This window comes from Anguilla rostrata, chromosome 18 (genome assembly GCF_018555375.3).
Source record: "Anguilla rostrata isolate EN2019 chromosome 18, ASM1855537v3, whole genome shotgun sequence".
Lineage (NCBI taxonomy): Eukaryota > Metazoa > Chordata > Actinopteri > Anguilliformes > Anguillidae > Anguilla > Anguilla rostrata.
In genome coordinates, this window is record NC_057950.1 from 3,195,368 (window position 1) to 3,214,981 (window position 19,614).

The following is a 19,614-nucleotide window of genomic DNA, read 5'->3' on the forward strand; positions in this document are numbered from 1 at the left end:
AAGCAGTACAGGGCATTAGCAGTGTGATCTGGTTGGCATTGCAGGTATAAATCTAACTGGGGCCATTAGCAGTAAGCATGCTATCTGGTTGGCATTGCAGGTATAAAGCTGACGGGGGGCATTGGCAGTAAGTGGCAGGGCATTTACGTTCTGGAGGTGGTGCCAGCCTCGCCCGCCAGTGAGGACGGCAGTATTCAGCCCAACGACAAAATCCTCTACATCTGCGGCAAGTGCACCATGGGAATGAGCCTGGAGGACGCGGTGAAAGCCTGCGAGCTCGCCCCGCGCAAGGTCAAGCTCAAGGCCGTCAGGTGAGCCGCTCCCCTCGCCGACAGAACGAGCTGCGATTGGTTCACCAGCGCCGCCATGTCTGACTCTCCTGTTCTGTGTCTGTCTTCTGCGTTTAGAGACGACCAGCCTGTGACGTCAAAGGGAAAATGGAATGGTATGTTTTCATATAATTATATTATAAAGCCTCGTATAATTTTTAAAATAATGCTCTTATGACAGGGCATCGATACGCTGTTTAACCCCTCTCAGGTGCGAGGTCAGAAATATGTGATTAGAATGTTCTTAACTGAAAATTCTAACGCTGATGTAACAATGGCTGCTGGTGATTGAGAGCAATGGAGTTCTAGAACACTGACTAAGAATTTTGAAGAAAAAAAAAAACAATTCCAAAGAACCTGCTCTCCAAAGGGTTTAATATCACTTGTGTCCTGTTTGCTGTTAAAGGGAGAGTTGCATGCGCATGTTACCGACACAGTCTGTAGTAGGCTGGGCTCGTTTATATTCCACCATCTAGACCCCCCCCCCACCCTCCCCAAGTAAGTAAAATAATTACTGCTGGCAGAGGCTGCCTTTCACCATCGCTCATCTGCGCCGCCTCGTTCTCGAGTGGACAAGGCCGCCGCTCGCCGGACCACGCCGCGCGTCTGTTTAACCTTCCCCCGGGCTGATGGAGCGCTCGCGCGGTCAGAGCCGCGGCCGTCTCTCCCCCCCCCCCCCGGCTGAGCGGCGCTGGCTGCTCGGCTAACGCTCGCCGGCTCGCAGACCGAGAGGCTTAACTCTAGTCGGAAGTGACATGAGCGAGACGGAAAGCTGCTCCGGTGGCTGCCGCCCCGACCCCACCGTCAGTCAACGCTTCGCTGCCCTCGCCGACGTGTGGAGCACGGTGTCAGTTTCTATTAGGGAAACCCCCCCTCCGCACTTCATTGCCAAAGTGTTGGGTTTTTTTTTTTTTTTTGCTCATTTAAACCAAGCGCAGGAACCACAGCTACAAAATAAATAAATAAACATAATAAATAAATAAATACTAAATGCATGTCGAACACATGACATTTAGGCTATACAGGCCAGGGAATCGCAAGCGGTTCCAAATTCATTTTGCCAGACACGCAGAATGAATGTCCTTTTGTGTACGCTGTGTGTGTGGGCAAATGATTGACAGACAGGCTGTTAATTCGGGGGATGTAGCCTATTTTTTGTATCTTTTTTATATTTTAAACTAATGTATTATTATATTTTAACTAATATATTATTTTTAAATGTATTGTTAGAACAAATAATTAATTCAAATAATTAAAAACATAAAAAATTTAAGTTGCCTGCAGAACCACATACATGTTAAAAATGGAAAGAAGATGAGTTTTTCCACTCTTGAAGTTGTTTGAAGGAAATCCTGAAGAGGGTCCTAACATTTTCAGCATTGAGACTATTTAGAACTCACACTTGTCATCCTTTCTAAATTCTTAGTTTTGAAAAAAAGTTATGTGGTGTTTTTATCATACAGAAATGGGACAGTGGTGGTGTTCTTTTTTTTCCTCCAAGTATAACTGAAACGTCTTCCCAAACCGCCTCTCCAGGTTTATTCGAATGGAAGAAGGACATCAGATTTTTCCCGCGGTCCGAGGAGCACAGCCCGGCGGGACCCGCGGTGGCGGCGGGCGAGGACGGTACGGAATCCGGTTTCTCGCCGCCGATTGTCCCTGACGCGCAGCCCGACTCCGCCGTTGACAGACGGAGCCTGTCTGGGGCAGAGGGGATTAATTATTTGCGAGGCCCGCTGCCTCCGCGGGCGCGGGGGGGGCAGGGCGGGCGGGGGCCGGGGGGGGGTACTGAGCTGCATTTTTGCACACTGTCCATAAACCCGGCTCATCCGGCTAGCGCGCGCCGCTGTTGCCGGGGAGACGGCTAAGCGGGAGGTAGCTCTTGAAATAGGGAGGCGCGTCCCTCCCGTCAGGTGAGGAGGAGACCCGTTCGTCAACACTCCTCCTCGTGCGGCGAGCGCAGTGAAATGGAGGCCAGCTCTTCGGCGACGCTGAAATGGCTGCACAGAAAGGACGCCGCCGTGAGTTCTTGACTTGTTTCAGATTTTGCTCGCCAGCTCTGTCGGCGAAGTCTGGGTACGATTCGACTCAGTGTCTAACGGTGTCTCGGTATAGCGTTGACTCAGCGGAGTGGTTTTATCATTGCTTTCTCCGATAGCCCACGTTGTAAGAACTATTTGGAGTTGCTGTCTTTTCATTTACTTTTAAGAAAAAAATGTAACACTTTTCAACATGTATCTATAACTGGAGCTTGAAATACATTTTCTGGATAGGGTTGGAAGAACTTTAAGACTCTCTAAGCAGTTTTTAGACAGATTAAATGCGAATGTAGTAACTGTCCCATAATAAACTGATTTATTAATTTTATTTTTCCAACTGTAGCTTGGTTTTGTGGTTGTATTATTAATAACATAATGGAAGACTCTCTCGATTTGTGAAAGAGCTGAAAGATCCTGCTATTTACAGGTGGAAACTCCAAAATGAGCACCAGTAAGCAGGGATCCAGAAAGCTGTGTTTAGGCTCTGCTGGGCCTTTAGAGGAGAGCCAGGAGAGTGGCTATGAGCTTGTATGTGCATGCTTTGAGGCCTGCGATCATCTGAACGCTTTCTCTCTCTCTCTCTCCCGCTGTCCAGCCACAGTCACAGTCACGCCCAAGCCCAGCGTGAAGTTCAGAGGGCGTCTCTCCGTGACCTCAGAGCCGGAGGTAACTGCCCCCTTCCTTTCATCCAGGTGACAGCACCTGAAATCCGACCCCCGCCCCCCCCCCCCCACCCCCTTCCCTCTAATCCGGCTTTGTCCTTTGGGCTGTTAATGGCTCCCACCCCCGCTGGCATCGCCCTCGCTAGATTCACGCATGAATATTTCACCGGCCTTTCCTTCAGAATGATGTGACATCATCACCCTTGTTTCCCGGGCAGCCAGGACCTTTCATAAACCGGCGTAGGGATCTGACGTCAGGCGCTGGGGCTGTTGCCGGGTCTACGCTGTCCTCTGTAATTGTTAGCGGTGTAGCGTGTGGCCATGCCTGGGATAGGACCTTCTCCCCACTGGAGAAGGGGGAGAGGGGGTATGGTTCTGGTAGAGCATAGCCCTGACCCCCTCCCTCCTCTCCTCCCCCCACCCCCCGCAGAGCTGCATTCTCCAGGTGGAGTTCCAGAAGCCGGAGAGGGGGGGGCTGGGCTTCTCCCTGGTGGGGGGCATTAACGGGAGCGTGCTCCGCGTGAGGGAGATCTGTTCGGGAAGCCTGGCCCAGCAGGACGGCAGACTGAGGGTGGGAGACGTGCTGCTGGAGGTAAGCCGTCAGTCAGCCTGTCAATCACCCCGTCAATCACCCTGTCAATCACACATCCATAAAGACTCTCTGTGCTCTGTGGTCACTATGACCCTGAGTAACATTTCGGCTCCACACAAAGGGGATATATTTTGTTATACTGCAGAAATCCATAAAGATCTGCATAAGTAATTCAGTTAAATTCTTTGTTTGTGTCTGTGTGTGCGCGCACACTTGTGTGTGTGTGCCTGTGTGTGTGTGTGTGTGTGCAGGTGAACGGCATCATCGTGTCTGGACTTAGTCACAGTAAGGTAGTGGACATCCTACGCAAAGCGGAGGGCTCAGTGCAGCTGACCATCGGCAGGGATACCCCGCCTCAGTGTGGCTCTGCCCCCGGCCCCGCCCACTGCCACGCCCCCGGCCACTGCCCCACCCCTGGCCCCGCCCACAGCCCCGCCCACAGCCCCACCCCTGAATCTGTGTTTGCCACCACTCAGGATTCACCAGGTGAGGTTACACCTCTGACACGCCCCTCTCACACCACACACAGCAAAAACACTGCCAGGGACCAGCCGGGTGTTCCCCCCATAAGACACACCCACAATAAGACTGTTTGAGTTCCAGTGCCCCTATGATCATTGTGACTACCACTCTCAGCTAGAAGGAAATTTTCTACAAATATTGTTAAATCTGGTTTGTTTTCTGAAACAAAGATACTTTCTCATAATAAAAACTTCCCTGTTAAAATCGAAATTTGTGTAGTGTATTTAAGATTACCCAAACTCGTTCCAATGAAATGAAATATATATTTTTCCGAATGTTTTTTTTCTTCAAATGGACTGCATTTATATAGCGCTTTTATCCAAAGCGCTTTACAATTGATGCCTCTCATTCGCCAGATTCTTCAGATTTTTAAGCAAATCCTGGGTTTGTGCTTTTGGACATGTTGAGTCCAAACCATATCAACAGCTCCAAGAGTAAATATAAATTCTTGGCAAAGCAGAAGTACTTTCCCTTTTCTTTGTGACTGGATGTGACCAACTCCTAGAAGCTATAAATATATAAATAACGTTCACATGCATTTGTGTGCACTTTATTTGTGTGCTTTAAATGCAGAAATCACCACACAACCAGAAGCTAAGGAAGATCTGGAAAACCCTCAGGCTTCATGGAATGAAGAAAAACAGGGAGAATCTCCTGAGAGTTCAGAAAAGGTGAAACAGACACGCCTATCTGCAAACACCTGAAAGTGACATCCATTCCTTCAATTATTACTGCATTAGGATGTCAGTGCTGGAGTCTGATATGGTTTTTCATCCCATACCACCTATCTAAAGAATACACACAATGGAGTACACAGAGGAGGCTAACGTGCTAAAGAGAGCCAAGCTTGCACAGTGCAGAAAGCACAGAGGAGGCTAACGTGCTAAAGAAAGCCAAGCTTGCACTGTGCAGAAAGCACAGATGAGGCTAACGTGCTAAAGAGAGCCAGGCTGGCTCAGTGCAGAGCACAGAGGAGGCTAACGTGCTAAAGAGAGCCAGGCTGGCTCAGTGCAGAAAGCACAGAGGAGGCTAACGTGCTAAAAACAGCCAGGCTGGCACAAGGCTCGCTGTGGTGACATAGGCAATCCATAAAATGAGTTACTGAAGCCTCACATTCCCTGCTGTGGAACAGCGTATAGAAACTCAGGTGGTGAGAACCAGTCTGAATGATTGCCACTCAAACCTACCGCCTCTCTCTCTCTCTCTCTGTCTCTTCTTTCAATTTCAATTTCAATTTCAAAGTGCTTTATTGGCATGACAAATATAGGCACTTGTGTTGCCAAAGCAGTGGTTATAACATACAACTATATACAGTTAATCCGTTATATTAAAAAAAAATAAAAAAATAAAAAAAAAAATATATACAAAAATATCAGTAAGTGATGTTAGGTGTGTGTGTGTGTGTGTCTGATTATCTGTGTGTTATGTGCATGAGTGAATATTATGTGTCTGCTTGTACGTGTGTATGCTGTGTGTAAATGTGTGCATGAGGTGGTCACACATTGTCCCTCAGAGTATGGCAAGAGAACACAAATTGTGCTGCTAATATGCAGCAGCCTTTTTCTTCTCCTAATAGGTAGGGTAATCTATCGTCATTGGGTATATCATTGAATTGGGGACATTTCTGGATTATTTTTTGGTAGAATCTTTGGCGAATTTGGTCAAATTTTGTGCATTCCATTAGGAAGTGTTTTTCCGTTTCAATTTGGTTGCCTTTGCATTGTTGGCACAATCTATTTTCTTCTGGCAACCATGATTGTCTGTGCCTGCCAGTTTCTATGGCTAAGTGGTGCTCGCTGAGTCTGTACCTCGTCAAGGTGGTTCTCAGTTTTTTGTCACTAAGTCTTTCTTTCTCTCTGCTCCTCTCTCTCTCCCTTCCCCTCTCTCTCTCTCCCTCTCTCTCTCTCTCTCTCCCTCTCCCCCTCCCCCTCCCTCCATCTGCCCCACAGGACAGCCGAAACTGTACACCCATGCACCAGACCTGCTGCCCTCCCCTCTGCGTCCCAGACATGCTACAGGACGCCTCCGAAAGGTAGGACCCGTACCCCGCACCCCCCACCCTCGGGACGGGACACCCAGTCTCCTCTTCCACACCACAGGACAGGTCACATCAAAAAGTCAGCAGCCAACATTTAAATGTTTTGTGGAACTCTTCGTGGGAAAATTCGTTCAGCGTGAACTACCGAGTTTAAGGATGGCTACTATCCATCTCCAAAATTCAACATGTTACATCTTGATCCCATCGTTTTAGGACCAACTCATAACTAACTGCTATGAAAAGTAATTTAATTTGTCCACTGTAGTGTTGATGTGGGCAGTGTGGGCTTTACTCGGCAATGCTCTGGCAGGACGCTTTTTCCTCATCTTGGCTGCCCTCGCACTTTTGATCTGAACTTGGTCTTGATAAGACGATAAGTCTGATCTGTCTCCTTACATTACATTACAGGCATTTAGCAGACGCTCTTAGCCAGAGTGACTTACACAACTTTTTTTACATAGCGATAAATACAATCTCCTTATCTATCTAATGCTGCATCTTACCCATGATGCTGCTTCTCAATGCTGAATATAATTTCTGATATTTCATAGATATTTACGCCACTTTCATTTACTTAGAGCTGTTAGCTTTCAATGTGTGTGTCACATGACAATCATATCTCCTCCAGTTCATGTCCCTGGGTGACATAGCATTTAGCATATTGAGTAGTTTAGCTTGTGGCTGTCCTTATGTGTGTGCTAACAGTAGTGAAAAGTCTCAGTGATGTCCACAAGGGGGAAGCAGAGAGCCACTGATATAACTAAAACTTTTTTTTTGGGAATGACAGAAAGCCTGGAATTAAAGGAGAACATAAACTTAAAGATAGCGGAATCTGATATGTCGCTGCTTACCTGTAAAGCGGTATACCTGTCCCTGCGTAGAGTCCCGGCTCAGTTGGAACCCGGTAATCTGAAACTGACGGACAGGCGCAAGGCGTCAGGGCCGCCCAGGGCAGATACTGGGGGCTCTGTTGTCTGGCTGGGCTGAGAGCGAGCCCTGAGCATGTAATCAGCTATACAGGACAGTGTAATGATGTGCTGATTTGTGAAACACTGGCTCCGCCCCTCACCTGCCAATCACTCTGACCCCTGTGATGAGTGACTTTGGGGGGTGGGGGGGTTCAGAGGGGTGAGGGGGAGGGGAGGGGGGGTTAATGGAGTCACCGGGTTTAGGATGCACTGCTTCCCCAGTCTGGACATTCTCATTTCCCTTTGCTTGGCTTTTCCTCCCCCAGTCTACATTAAAAGTCTGTGCCCACTTATGCCCTGTAGGGGGCAGTGTAAGGGAGGTAGCAGAGGGTGAGGTGTAGGGTAACAGTTTAGGGGGACAGTGAAAAAGAAAGGTTATAGGCAAGGGTGCAAGAGAACAGCACAGAGTGGGAAGATGTACACAGTAAAATGTCCTGCATTAATTCGACTTTAACAGAGTACATCCGAGTCCAATAGGGACCACATGTACTCTGCAAGAGTTGATTTAACACTGAATATTTTACTGAGAAGCAGAATGGTATGCAGGAAGGATATGTATATAAGATAAGATATAAGGAAGGAGAACAGTATTGGGGAGGGGTATAGGGGAAGTGCATAGGAGGATATAGGAGAACAGTATTGGGGAAGAGTATAGGAGATGCATCTGATTACCAAGTGTAAATGCAATGTGGTTAAATCTTACCCAGATACAGATTAAGATACCGGTCACCTGAAACGACCAGGTATAAACGGGGCCAAATGCCGTCACGTTTAGAGGTAGAAAAAGATACAGCGCCTGCTCCACGAGTGCCTTCTTTCATGCCCTCTGTTCTCCTTCAGGTGGGGAAACTGATCCATGTAATTGGTGTCGGCCGATTGCGTCTGTTACAATTAGCAGCTTTTCTACCTTCTAGGTGGAAAAATCGCAGGAAAGTCCACCTTGCGTGACTTTCGCCCGCCGAGCGATAGCACTGTTCCTCATTCCTCCCCCGATCCCCCTTCAGAGCCCCGCCCCCGCACTCACACCCAGACAAGGGTGTGAAGGGAAAGGTCAAAGGTCAGTCTGACGGCTGGAGTAGCGATGATGATGATGATGATGATGACGGTGACGACGAAGACGGAGAGTCGTCTAAGCCCTCCGATCAGGAGCCGACGCCTCTCGCAGGTAGAGCTCGAACCGTTCGGTCGCTAGCTGCCGCGAAACACTGAATGTTCCGGAAGAGTCAGCAGCAATATCGGCACGTTAATGCACACTCATGACATACCCGCAAACATTGCCACATTCATAATTACAATTACAACGTGTGTTGTGTGTGCTGTAAAAATATGCTAAACTCATATTTCAAAACTCTAGTCATATGCATTGAACATACACATCAGTATGTGATTTGTGCACTGCGTGGCAGGTAATGTTGACATTATTTATTTTATGCAAGTTTTTAAAAAAAAGTAGAAGCTGTTGACAAAAGCTGTTGCCATTTTGATATTTGAGGGATACTTGGGCGAGGTCATGTTCCCATATGAAAAGCTCTCGCTTGCCTTCAGCCTTTGAAGTTAATTGGAGGTTTACGGACTCTCACCTTCAAACAACTTCAAACAACTGACGCTAGACACAGTTCCTGTACACGTCACCTACCGTCATGCAAGAGCACCGGCAAAAAAAAAACAAACTTTCCCATAGCTGCTCCCTAATCCTAACAAAATCTTTTCAATTTGCTGGGTGACACCAACTCCTTCTCACTTTCTTTAGTTAGGAAACACGGCAGATTAGAGTAATGCGCTTGTTTAACGTGTCTGTGTGTGTTCCTTGTGTATGTTGCTAACGTTATGCCAAATTATTTAAAGAGTAACTGTCATCTGAGAAAGCTCTTGGTGCATATGTGAACATATCCCAAAAAAGGATGAAGTGACTAATATGGAAATCCCTTTCATTGTACAGTACTTTGCACCTCATAATAGTTCTTTATGTGCATTTTGAGTTAACTAGTTATGTTCAGATTGCTATAATGCATACTTATGCTTTTACTTTATTATTACAATTCACCTTCATTTTTATTTTCGGAAGAGATTCTGAAAATATCTTGGCATTGACATCGGTATTTAAAGTGAACTGTGAAAAGAAATTCACTTTTGTGCATACCGTTTTTCCCCTTTACCCTTGTTGAAAAGGTCCACCTATAGTGACAGAAGAGGAGCTGTCCAGCTTGGCGATGATCAGCCCCTCCAGGACTGGTCAATACTCGGGGTCAAGGGTCAAAGCGCTCATCCAGATCCTGCAGCACCAACTGGACCAGCAGGAGCTGGTGAAAGAGTTCATGGTACTGCACACATGCGCCCTCATCCCTATTACACTACAGCAGTGGTGACCAACCCTGTTCCTGGAGATCTACCACCCTGTTGATTTTCATTTAAATCCTCATGTGGCACACCTGACTCTACTAATCAACAGCTCAGCGAGACCTCTAACTACTGAATGAGGTGCGCTTAAGTTAGGACTGGAGTGAAAACCTACAGAACCTACAGATCTCCATGAACAGGGTTGGTCACCACTGCACCTATAGGCTATATCCGCCGAGCCACCCCATTACCCAGAGCAGCCCGCGCGATTTAGCGGTTAATGTGTACAGTTGAGGTGTTAGGTGAGTGATGAGGGTGAAATTCTTTGCTCTGGGGCAGGAGTTTTAAACTGGTTCTGATCCAGCGCCCCAAATCTAAACACATTTATTGTTCCAAAAAAAGCCCTCTTTACTGGGGGAACAGGAAGGCAGGTGATTGCGGGGGAATGTCCAGACTGGTACCCACTTGCCATCACATTACATTACAGGCATTTAGCAGACACTCTTATCCAGAACAACTTACACAACTTCTTACATAGCATCTACATTGCCTCCATTTATACAGCTGGATATATACTGAAGCAATGCAGGTTAAGTACCTTGCTCAAAGGTACAACGGCAGTGTCCTACCCGGGGAATCGAACCTGTGACCTTTAGGTTTCAAGACCAGCTCCGTACCTGTTATTACTACACTGCCGCCCGGATGCTAGGCCAGTCGCGCAGGGCGGGGTGGGGTGGGTGGGGTGCACGGTCACAGATAGAATAACAGCAGAGGTCAGCGTGTAGTCGCTCTCTTTACGGCCCTCGGCTCCTGGGCTGTTTACCGGCTATTTCGTTTACGGCTTTCGTCTCTGCTCCGCTCGGCCCCAAGCCGTGAGAAACGCCCTCTCACACTGCTGCCTGTTTTACTGGGGGGGGGCGGGGGGGCGGAGAGATGCCAGGCCGTATGGACTTAATTATCTAAAACTGGAATATGGTGATTAACCCACAGAATGTCTTATTGTTCCCCCTCCTCCCCCCTCCCTCAGGCACTGGAACATTTGAAACCCTCCGACAACTGCCTCATTGGGAAAGCACCTGAAAACCGGGAGAAAAATCGATACCGGGATATCCTCCCCTGTAAGTCTCCTTCAAAACCATAATAATACTAATAATAACTAATAATAATAATACGTATTTTGGAAGCCCGCAGTTTCACTCCGTACCTTAATCCATCATTTTATTAGTACCCTTATTTTATTTCGTTTTTTTTTTTTAAACACAAGTGAGGTTAAGTGGCGGCCATTCATGTTTCAAACCGGAGCGGCCATTGTCCGGAAGCACTGTCGCGCGCTAACGTGCTAGCAGCGGAGCGCTCGTAGCACCTCCCCCCGCCCCGTCCCCCCACCCCCCCCGCGCGTTCAGCACGGGGCTAGCTAAACGCATCGCATTCTGCGCTCGCGCGCCGCTGCGTGTCCCATAATGCATCAGGTTACATAAAATTACGTCTTTATTTCCTCGGTGGTTTGGAAAGCCCCCGATGCTACGCTAGCAGTCCAGCTTCCATGTTCAGCGGCCAGAGGGATCCTGTTTATACTACTTACGTTTTTTTTTTTTTTTACATGGAGGTGAATGGGAGGTTTGCGATACACTCTCAGAGGACAGAGCTTCCCAAAGGCTCCTCGGTGCCTCCTCCACAGAGGAGCCCCGTCTAGCTCAAGGGTTCTTTGTCTCACCCAAACGGTTCAAATCTGGGAGCAGATCCCACGTTTTTCACACCTACCGTGGAGGACTTGAAAGGGTTCCCCTGTGAGGACAAGCCAAAGAACCCTTTTTCCTAGGAGTCTAGGGTTTTAACCGAAACAACAAGACCAGGTCAAAACCTAGTACATGGCTGGACCGGCCGACCAATGATGTAACTTCATAACCCGGCCGACCAATGGTGTAACTTCATCCAAACGTCACAGACATTCGTGTTTGTAGGGCTGGCCCCGCTGTTGCAGTCCAGCCAAAAACACGTCCTCATCATTGTTGTGAGGTTTACTGGCCCATGGTGGCGGACACGCGGCAGCTTGTAGGCTCCTTCCCCTACCACGCCCCCTCCCCGCCCCCACATGGCAGGCGGGCGGCCCACAATGCAACGCTTCGTTTATTATTGCGGCCGCTTGCCCCCCCCCACCCCCACCCCCGAGTGTTTTTACGGGGAACCACTGCCCTCCCTGTGTAACCTACAGACCTGGGGCTGACACTCCCGTTTCACAGGGCCATTTAGGAAAGAGGTGTGGGGTGGGTTGGGGGGTTGCTGGGAGAGGGGTGGCCCACCTGCCCAACTGTCCCCAAATATTTATATATGTATTTATTAATTAGTTTGATGTGGAAATTTTTATAGCTGCTACAGCGTTTGAGGGGTCAGATGTAGTGCTTCATTGTTTACAGCACTTGCTAATTTACAACACCTGTACCCTGGGCTTTTAAAAGTACATTTATAAGTTACAGTTAAGTTAACAGCCAGTAATAATAATAACGTTAACATACACATATGTGTTTCTGCGATAAAGCGAAAGAAAGGCGTGCGAACATGTAGCGGGTGTAGCGCGGCTAGTTCACTAGAGAAGCGCAGTAAACGTGCGGTAAAGCGAAGGTGTCGTTAAGGTTACCGTGACAACACTCTCTGGCGACGCAAACCTCAAATAAAAAAAAATAATGACATTGCCCTTGGCTAGAAGCCATTTCCCTTTTAGCCGACCGGTAACGGATTTGCCTATGTGTCTCCATAGAGGAACTCTATCTAGTGCAACCCTATCTAGTGTTGGGAAAAAACGGTTCAATCTGGGAGCTTTCACAATCTGCACACCTGCAATAAGTTTCCCCAGTGGAGACAAGCCATTGTGTCCACTGGGGTCAGGGGAGTTTAGAAGGACATCACCCCTGCTCTTCCTCACTCACTCCTAGGCCTGATTTCCAGAGCATGTTTTCCAGATCTTTCTAGCCTGAGGAAAACATTTTTGTTATTGTATCCACACACCGATGGGATAGCGTATTTACTGTGTACCCCTGAAAGCAGCACAAGTTTACATTGTTTTCTGCTTAAATGGCTCTCAGTGTGTGAACGGCTAATTACCAGCCCCCCCGCCCCCCCGCCTCATAAAAAACATAAAGACCCCAAAATATAATTCTAATCAGCAATTTGGGAACGGTACTAACTGTGCAAGTGCCTTTTTTATTTTCCATTTTAAAAAACCATGCTGGGAAAAAGACCACCCACTAATGAAAGCAGCAGTTTGTGTTTTTAAATGAGCAAATGTGGGATACTTACATGAAATGTAAATACAATATGTTCATGTAAGACAATACTTCACCCTCACAAAAAATTATTTTAACATTACACATTTAAAGACATATGACTCATATTAATACTTCATAAGGCCACATGCCTGTACAAATATTTATATGATTTTTTTACTATATAAAGAGAACATCGTTTTAAAAGTATCCCAATCGACTCAGTTATTGTTTTCTGACCCTTGTGTTACTCATGTTCGAAGAGAATAAAGACGACGTCGCATTAATCGGCTTCATAAAAATAAAATGCTAATTGGAAATCCGCCATTGCTAGCGTTTAGGTTTTGGGGTTTCAGTGAACCCCTGCGATAACGGATGTAATTGATCCTGATTAATCAGGAAATGCTGATTATCAGACCCTGAACGGTATTGGCTGAGGACCTGGCTCTGCCATTAGCACTCATTAAGTAGGGTTCGGCCGCAGCGATGCGCCAGAATTGAATTCCTGTGCCGTCTAGACTAGAGGCCAGGGGACAACAAAAAAAAAAAAAAAAAAACACCTAATTTGGTAATACTATACTCTCGAATCCAATTTACCGCAACGGAGACGTCTGGCGGGTAAGCCACATCGCGACTAACGTTTCAGAGAAGCAAGTGCGCCTGAGGACAGATCTAGCATCCTTGTTTCCGATGAGCCGGCATCGAGGTTGTGCGAGAAAGTCCTGATCCTATATCTGCAATGGAGACGTCAACTGCGTGGGAGGACGTAACGGACATTGACCTCAGAAACAGGATGTGTTCTAGAACAGCGGTTGTCACACTCTGGTCCTGGGGGACTCCCTGTGTACGCTGCTTTTCATTCCAACCTCAACTGCAACTCCAGAATTTCAACAAGCCATTCAGTACCTCTGACTTAAATGGTTTTCGTGTTTTGAAGTATAATTTAGCCTAAGCTACATTTTTATGCTAGAAATAGCTATGCGTGCCACAAAACTAAAAATTGGATTTTTATTCTAAGTCACATTGAAGTCAGAAACAGCCATGCATGCGATGAAAAAAAAAAAAAACAAAAGTTCAATTTTTTTTTTGAGTGACGTGCTGTAACTCCGCCCCTTGTGTCTCGCAGACGACAGCACGCGGGTCCCGGTGGGGGAGGCCGGCGAGTACATAAACGCCAGCTACGTCCGGATGCGGGTGGGGCCGGACGAGTTCCGCTACATCTCGGCCCAGGGCCCGCTGCCCGGCACGCTGGACTGCTTCTGGCAGATGGTGTGGGAGAACCGGTGCCACGTCGTGGCCATGATGACCCAGGAGGCGGAGCACGGCCGGGTCAAGTGCCACCGGTACTGGCCCGAGAGCCCGCACGAGCCCCTGGACACCGCCCGCTACCGGCTGCTGCTGGACAACTTCCAGAACCAGGACTACTTCCACATAAAGATCATCAAAATGGTGGAGAAGAAGGTGAGCCACGAGGCCCGAAAGGATAGGATCGTCATGACGTCGTCGCCTTATTGGTGGAATGGAGAGAGGAGCTCCACCAATTACACAGTGCTTTGGTTGCAACCGGTACAGCAACAGTAATGGTGATTGGTGGTTGCTTTCTGGGAAAACTTCCTGGCCTCTGTGGGTCTTAGGCAGGAAGTAGCCCAGCAGTGTCCACAAATCAACATCCGCGTTGTGCTGTGGGTCACTGCCAGTGTTCTCTATGATTGGTGGAGCCTGTCTCTGTTTTCTACCCAAAAAAAAAAGTCAAATAGGAATCAGCCAGTTCAAAAGGAGTGGCTGATCCCTGTTTGGCTATCCATGGCGTGTGCTGTCTGCAAGTCGTGACTCAGCCTCTGAAGCGTAACTGCCTGTTGAAGGAGCTGCTCATAAAAGTCTTGTTTACTTGTCGTGTCCTTCCACCAACACCCAGAATCCAGGGTGGCATATGATGTGAGATCATCCCCAAAAAAACGTCTAACTGAAAACAAATGATTTTTTTTATGATTACTTCATGATTACTCAGCACATGCTGGAACGTAAATACGGTTAGTCTTTGGGGGAATTAGACGCAGCTCGACTTCAAAACAAGCCGGGAAACGGAATCTGCTGAGGGAAAACTGTGGATTACGTGTGAGAGGGAGTTTTGATAAAAAGGGCATTAAAGGCATTAAAGACAGAAAGAGGAAGTGGTTAGAGAGGTGTGCTGGGGTGGAAGGCGTGGCTGCAGCAGAACAGTAATCTGTTCAAAGAGTATCTCACATTGCTTTTGTTTTATGCAATGAATGCAGTAAACAAGTAGAGATGGACAAAATACACTAAAATGTGTTCAGTTACAAAACACAAAATTGCTCTCTGAACTACAGTCAGAATGGTAGAGGTGTTGCTTGCTTTACTGGGGGCACAGAGGCATATTTAAGAGTAAATAAGAGGCTAAATGTTTTATTTATTTATGCTTAGTCTATCCAGGAGACCCACTGAAGTAAAACTCCCTTTCTCAACGGAGCCCTGACATACTGTGTGCATTACACACACATGCAAATACATGTAGGCTCCATGTTTTAAGTGCATGCATTTGAAGTACCGCCTAGCCCAGGACATAGCCGCTGAAGAACATTCCGGAAGCATTAGCGGGAACGCTAGTGCACAGTGGGGGCCGTACGGGGCGGTTGGGGGGGGACGTATGGACGGTTGGGGGGGGGGGGGCGTATGTGGCGGGTGGGGGGGGGGAGGGGGGGGCGTATGCGGAGGGTCTGACAGGCGGCGCGTTTGGCCCCCCGCTGCAGACCGGAGACACGCACCTGGTGAAGCACCTGAAGTTCACCACCTGGCCGGACCACGGCACGCCGCACAGCTCGGAGCAGCTGGTGCGCTTCATCCGCTACATGCGCGCGGCTCACCATGGCGACGGGCCCGTCGCCGTGCACTGCAGCGCCGGCATCGGCCGCTCCGGCGTGCTCATCTGCACCGACGTCATCCTGGGCCTCATCGAGAGGGACCTGAGCGTGAGCCGGCCCCGCCCCGCCCCCCTAAACCCCGCCCACTCCCCAAAGCCCCGCCCACCCCTAACCCTGACTCACCTGAGGAGCTCTGTCTGTCCGTCTGTCTGTCTCTGACTCACTCGGGGATCTCTGTCTGACTGTGTCTGTTCCTGACTCACCTGGGGAGCTCTATCTGTCTGTCTGTCTGGCCCTAACTCACATGAGGAGCTCTATCTGTCTGTCTGTCTGTCCCTAACTCACCTGAGGAGCTCTATCTGTCTGTCTGTCCCTGACTTACCTGAGGAGCTCTATCTGTCTGTCTGTCTGTCTGTCCCTAACTCACCTGAGGAGCTCTATCTGTCTGTCTGTCTGTCTGTCTGTCTGTCCCTGACTTACCTGAGGAGCTCTATCTGTCTGTCTGTCTGGCCCTAACTCACCAGAGGAGCTCTGTCTGTCTGTCTGTCTCGCCCTAACTCACCTGAGGAGCTCTGTCTGTCTGTCTGTCTGTCTAACCCAGTCCAGTGTTCTCTACCTCTCCTACTCTCCTCACTCACCCATGGGTCTTTCCACCGATGGGCAGTAATACACCAAAGACAAAATACCACCAAAATAAATGTATCTGTAAATGTTAATCACAATGATGGAGGCATAAATTGCTTTGCATGTGTCACAAAGTTATAAACAGTACAAAAAAAAAAAAAGGCAAGCAACCCGTACTACGAAACGTGTACCTGCAAATATAATACAGTGTATATACGTCCATTGCATGTATTTGATATACTGACGCACACCTGTACATAACCCGTGTGTTTGTTGTCTCTGCAGATAAACGTGAGCGACATTGTGAAGGAGATGAGACTCCAGAGATACGGAATGATACAGACAAAGGTACTCTTCAGGAGGATTTTTAAAAAAAACACTTTCACTGTAATCCACAGGCTGGCTAAGAGCGAATCAGCTGTGAAAATACAGCCAAATAAGTTTATAAAGAGCCATTAGTCATCTTTCTGCCCCTGTAATCACCGGCTATTCGTGTGTGTGTGCGTGTGTGGGCATGCGTGTGTGTGTGTGTGTGTGCATGCGTGTGTGTGTGTGTGTGTGTGTGCGAGTGTGTGTGCATGCGTGTGTGTGTGTGTGTGTGCATATGTGTGTACATGTGTGTGAGTGTACAAGCGTGTGTGTGCATATGTGTGTGTGCGTGTGTGTGCATGCGTGTGTGTGTGTGTGTGTGTGTGTGCGAGTGTGTGTGCATGCGTGTGTGTGTGTGTGTGTGTGCATATGTGTGTGTGTGTGTGCATTTGTGTGTACATGTGTGTGAGTGTACATGCGTGTGTGTGCATATGTGTGTGTGTGTGCGTGCGTGCGTGTGTGTGCATGCCTGTATGTGTGTGTGTGTGTGTGTGTGTGTGTGTATGTGTGTGTGTGTGTGTGTGTGTGTGTGTGTGTGTGTGTGTGTGTGTGTGTGTGTGTGTGTGTGTGTGTGTGTGGCTGTGGAGGTTCTTTAGTTGTGTGTGGTTTGTTTCTCTAGTTGTAACTGCTAATTAAACATATAATTCCTCATTTAGAACCCGGCTTTAATTAGACATCCCAGGGATCGGAACTCGCTTCGCCTGTGGAAAAGCGTCTGATTATTCCTCCCACCCCCTGCCCCGCCCCCCCCCCTGTAAATATGATGTATGGGCGGTAATAAATCCGACAGACAGCGGCCCCCGTTAGCGGCCCCGGTTAGCGTCCGCCGCGGGACTGACCGAGCTGCCGCTCCTCCTCTCGTTTCAGGAACAGTACCTCTTCTGTTACAAAGTCTGGCTGGAGGTGCTGCAGAGCATCCTGCTGCTTCACGGTAACCGCTGGCAACCGGAGAAGCCCACGTGAATCCAAAATCCCATTTTCCACCAAACTCTGGTCCCCAAGTACCCAATGAAGAGACTCGTGTGTATATAAGTAGGCATATATCTATTTGTATACGTTTTATTTTCTTTCTTCTTTTTTAATTTGTAATCTTCATATTTCATAATTTCTTACTACAGAGGAAGTGTGCTGTTTGATATTTGGGTAAACGTAGCTATGCGGGTCTGCGAAGGTTGATTGGACCTTTGGTTTTAAGTCTGTAATAGCGAGCAGATGTTTGGTACGTAGCACAGAGACCAGCCGTGTGCCGATTTACGTGCTGATGTTCAGTGTTTGTCCCGGTCCGCTGATTTCACAGCCTTCTGGGACATGTAGTCATCTTGCCTTGAAAGTTTAGCTGGAAGGAAATGTGTGTTTCTGGAAGTAATTTGAATTCTTTTTCACTTGTGTTTAATTGCCCTGTGAATATAAATTTAGCCTGTTATTTTTTGTTTTTTACCTTTCATTTACAGCAATCAATTTAAATATTTTATATTCCTTTTTTTTCGTACTATGTAACATTGTGCAAGTCTGTGGTACATAATGGCAGTTAAGATAAGATAACACACTTAAGATCACGAAGAGACTTTAAATATGAAAATGAACAATCTGGGGATAAACAGGGGCATTAAGTGCTTTTGCATTCACAAGAAGATTGTAAACAGGGTCCTAAAAGGGAAGGCTTTGTAGCGTTTTCTGTCGATTCATTCGCTTTCTTTTCCAGCAACAAACGTCAGCGCTCCATGCATGCTGTCTGTAGATCGTTTAACAGCCATCAAAAGGAGGAAAAAATCACGTGCCTTAGACGCTAACAAATTCTGTGCACCTTTTGGGCCGAGTTGCCATAGCTGTAGCGGCAAAGGCATTCACGTAGACAAATAAACGAATGTACTAAAGCACACGTCGACAGGCCACTCAGACAGGTTTCTCCGAGCACGATGGCTAATGCTGGCTAACGCGTGGTTCATCAAGTGAACACCACGATGGTTCATAATGTGACCTCCACAATGCTTCAGAACATCAGCACCGCAAATGCTTAGCGTGACCGCAATGCTTCCTAACATGGCCACCGTTACAGTGTTCTGAGCTCGTCGGCGATGACCTGCTCAAACGTTTGCAGCTTCGAGTTCGCGTTGTGCCCGTAACGCAGATCAGGCAAACGTGGCCTGCCTGGGGCAAACATTTATTTGGAAACACTAACTTTATAGATGCTGGCAAGATCATAAAACACTCTTGAGAACCCGTCAAGGACACAAAAATGTACTGTCAGATAAAGAATGTCACAAGAACAGGCAACGTGTTCTGTTTCTGAATGTACTGTCGTGCTCACATGCACACACTTGCTGCCTATGTCCCCACCAAAAATCTAAAGTCGGACAATGCAAGCAATCCTTCAGCGAATGTGAACCATTGAGAGATGGTAATACTGTTATTTTTATATATTTCTTTGTTCCTAATATACTGCTGCTTCTTCACAGGTATTTTGCAGTGCTTCCGCGCAGTTATAGAGTCTAACTGTGCACAGCATAACTCTTCTGAACTGTATATACGCATAACTGATGAATTAATTGCCTTTCCCTGCATGCTGACGGACCAACCGTATCCTCAAGAGCATGTGCATATCCTGTCCTTCATTTATACACATTTATGAATGCAATGGATTCCTTATTAAACTGACGGTCCTGATCTTTGTGCTGTGCTGTCCTTCCTTACCCACCGTGCGTTCGTGTGTGTGTGTCCCACGTTCCTATGAAACGCGAACCACCGCGACTGTTTTTCCTTCATTTCAAACACTACGAAATGCATTTGCCTTCCGTAATTTCATTTCCCCTACTGTACTCAGTGTAATTTAGGTGTGGGACATTTAGTCTGAATGTTAAAGTTATTAAAACTTCTGTTGCGTAGGGAACAAGGAGTCTCCACAATGCAGCCCATTCATTATAAGCGGGTGCTATAATAGCTTTGATTGTTTAAGCACATTTGAACTGTTGTTACACGCCGGTAATGTTGCCTGTAG

The 19,614-nt window shown here is 47.5% G+C and overlaps 1 protein-coding gene across 3 annotated transcripts in view; it reads left to right on the forward strand.

Annotated features, from left to right (window-relative positions):
• Positions 1-19,285, forward strand: part of ptpn20 (protein tyrosine phosphatase non-receptor type 20) — a 46,449-nt gene extending 27,164 nt beyond the window's left edge. For 2 of the 3 annotated variants that reach the window (XM_064318408.1, XM_064318406.1), the window contains 15 exons: positions 101-311; positions 408-445; positions 1,866-1,955; positions 2,964-3,034; positions 3,461-3,622; positions 3,874-4,108; positions 4,718-4,815; positions 6,094-6,176; positions 8,155-8,315; positions 9,320-9,468; positions 10,515-10,605; positions 13,874-14,208; positions 15,516-15,734; positions 16,536-16,598; positions 17,487-19,285. In XM_064318408.1, the coding sequence (XP_064174478.1) occupies positions 101-311; positions 408-445; positions 1,866-1,955; positions 2,964-3,034; positions 3,461-3,622; positions 3,874-4,108; positions 4,718-4,815; positions 6,094-6,176; positions 8,155-8,315; positions 9,320-9,468; positions 10,515-10,605; positions 13,874-14,208; positions 15,516-15,734; positions 16,536-16,598; positions 17,487-17,582 (2,102 nt within the window). In that variant the 3' untranslated portion in view covers positions 17,583-19,285. Of the gene's footprint in view, positions 1-100; positions 312-407; positions 446-1,865; positions 1,956-2,140; positions 2,351-2,963; positions 3,035-3,460; positions 3,623-3,873; positions 4,109-4,717; positions 4,816-6,093; positions 6,177-8,154; positions 8,316-9,319; positions 9,469-10,514; positions 10,606-13,873; positions 14,209-15,515; positions 15,735-16,535; positions 16,599-17,486 lie in introns of those variants that run through there. The other variant, XM_064318407.1, reaches the window with a different exon arrangement.
• Positions 19,286-19,614: the final 329 nt, after the last annotated feature.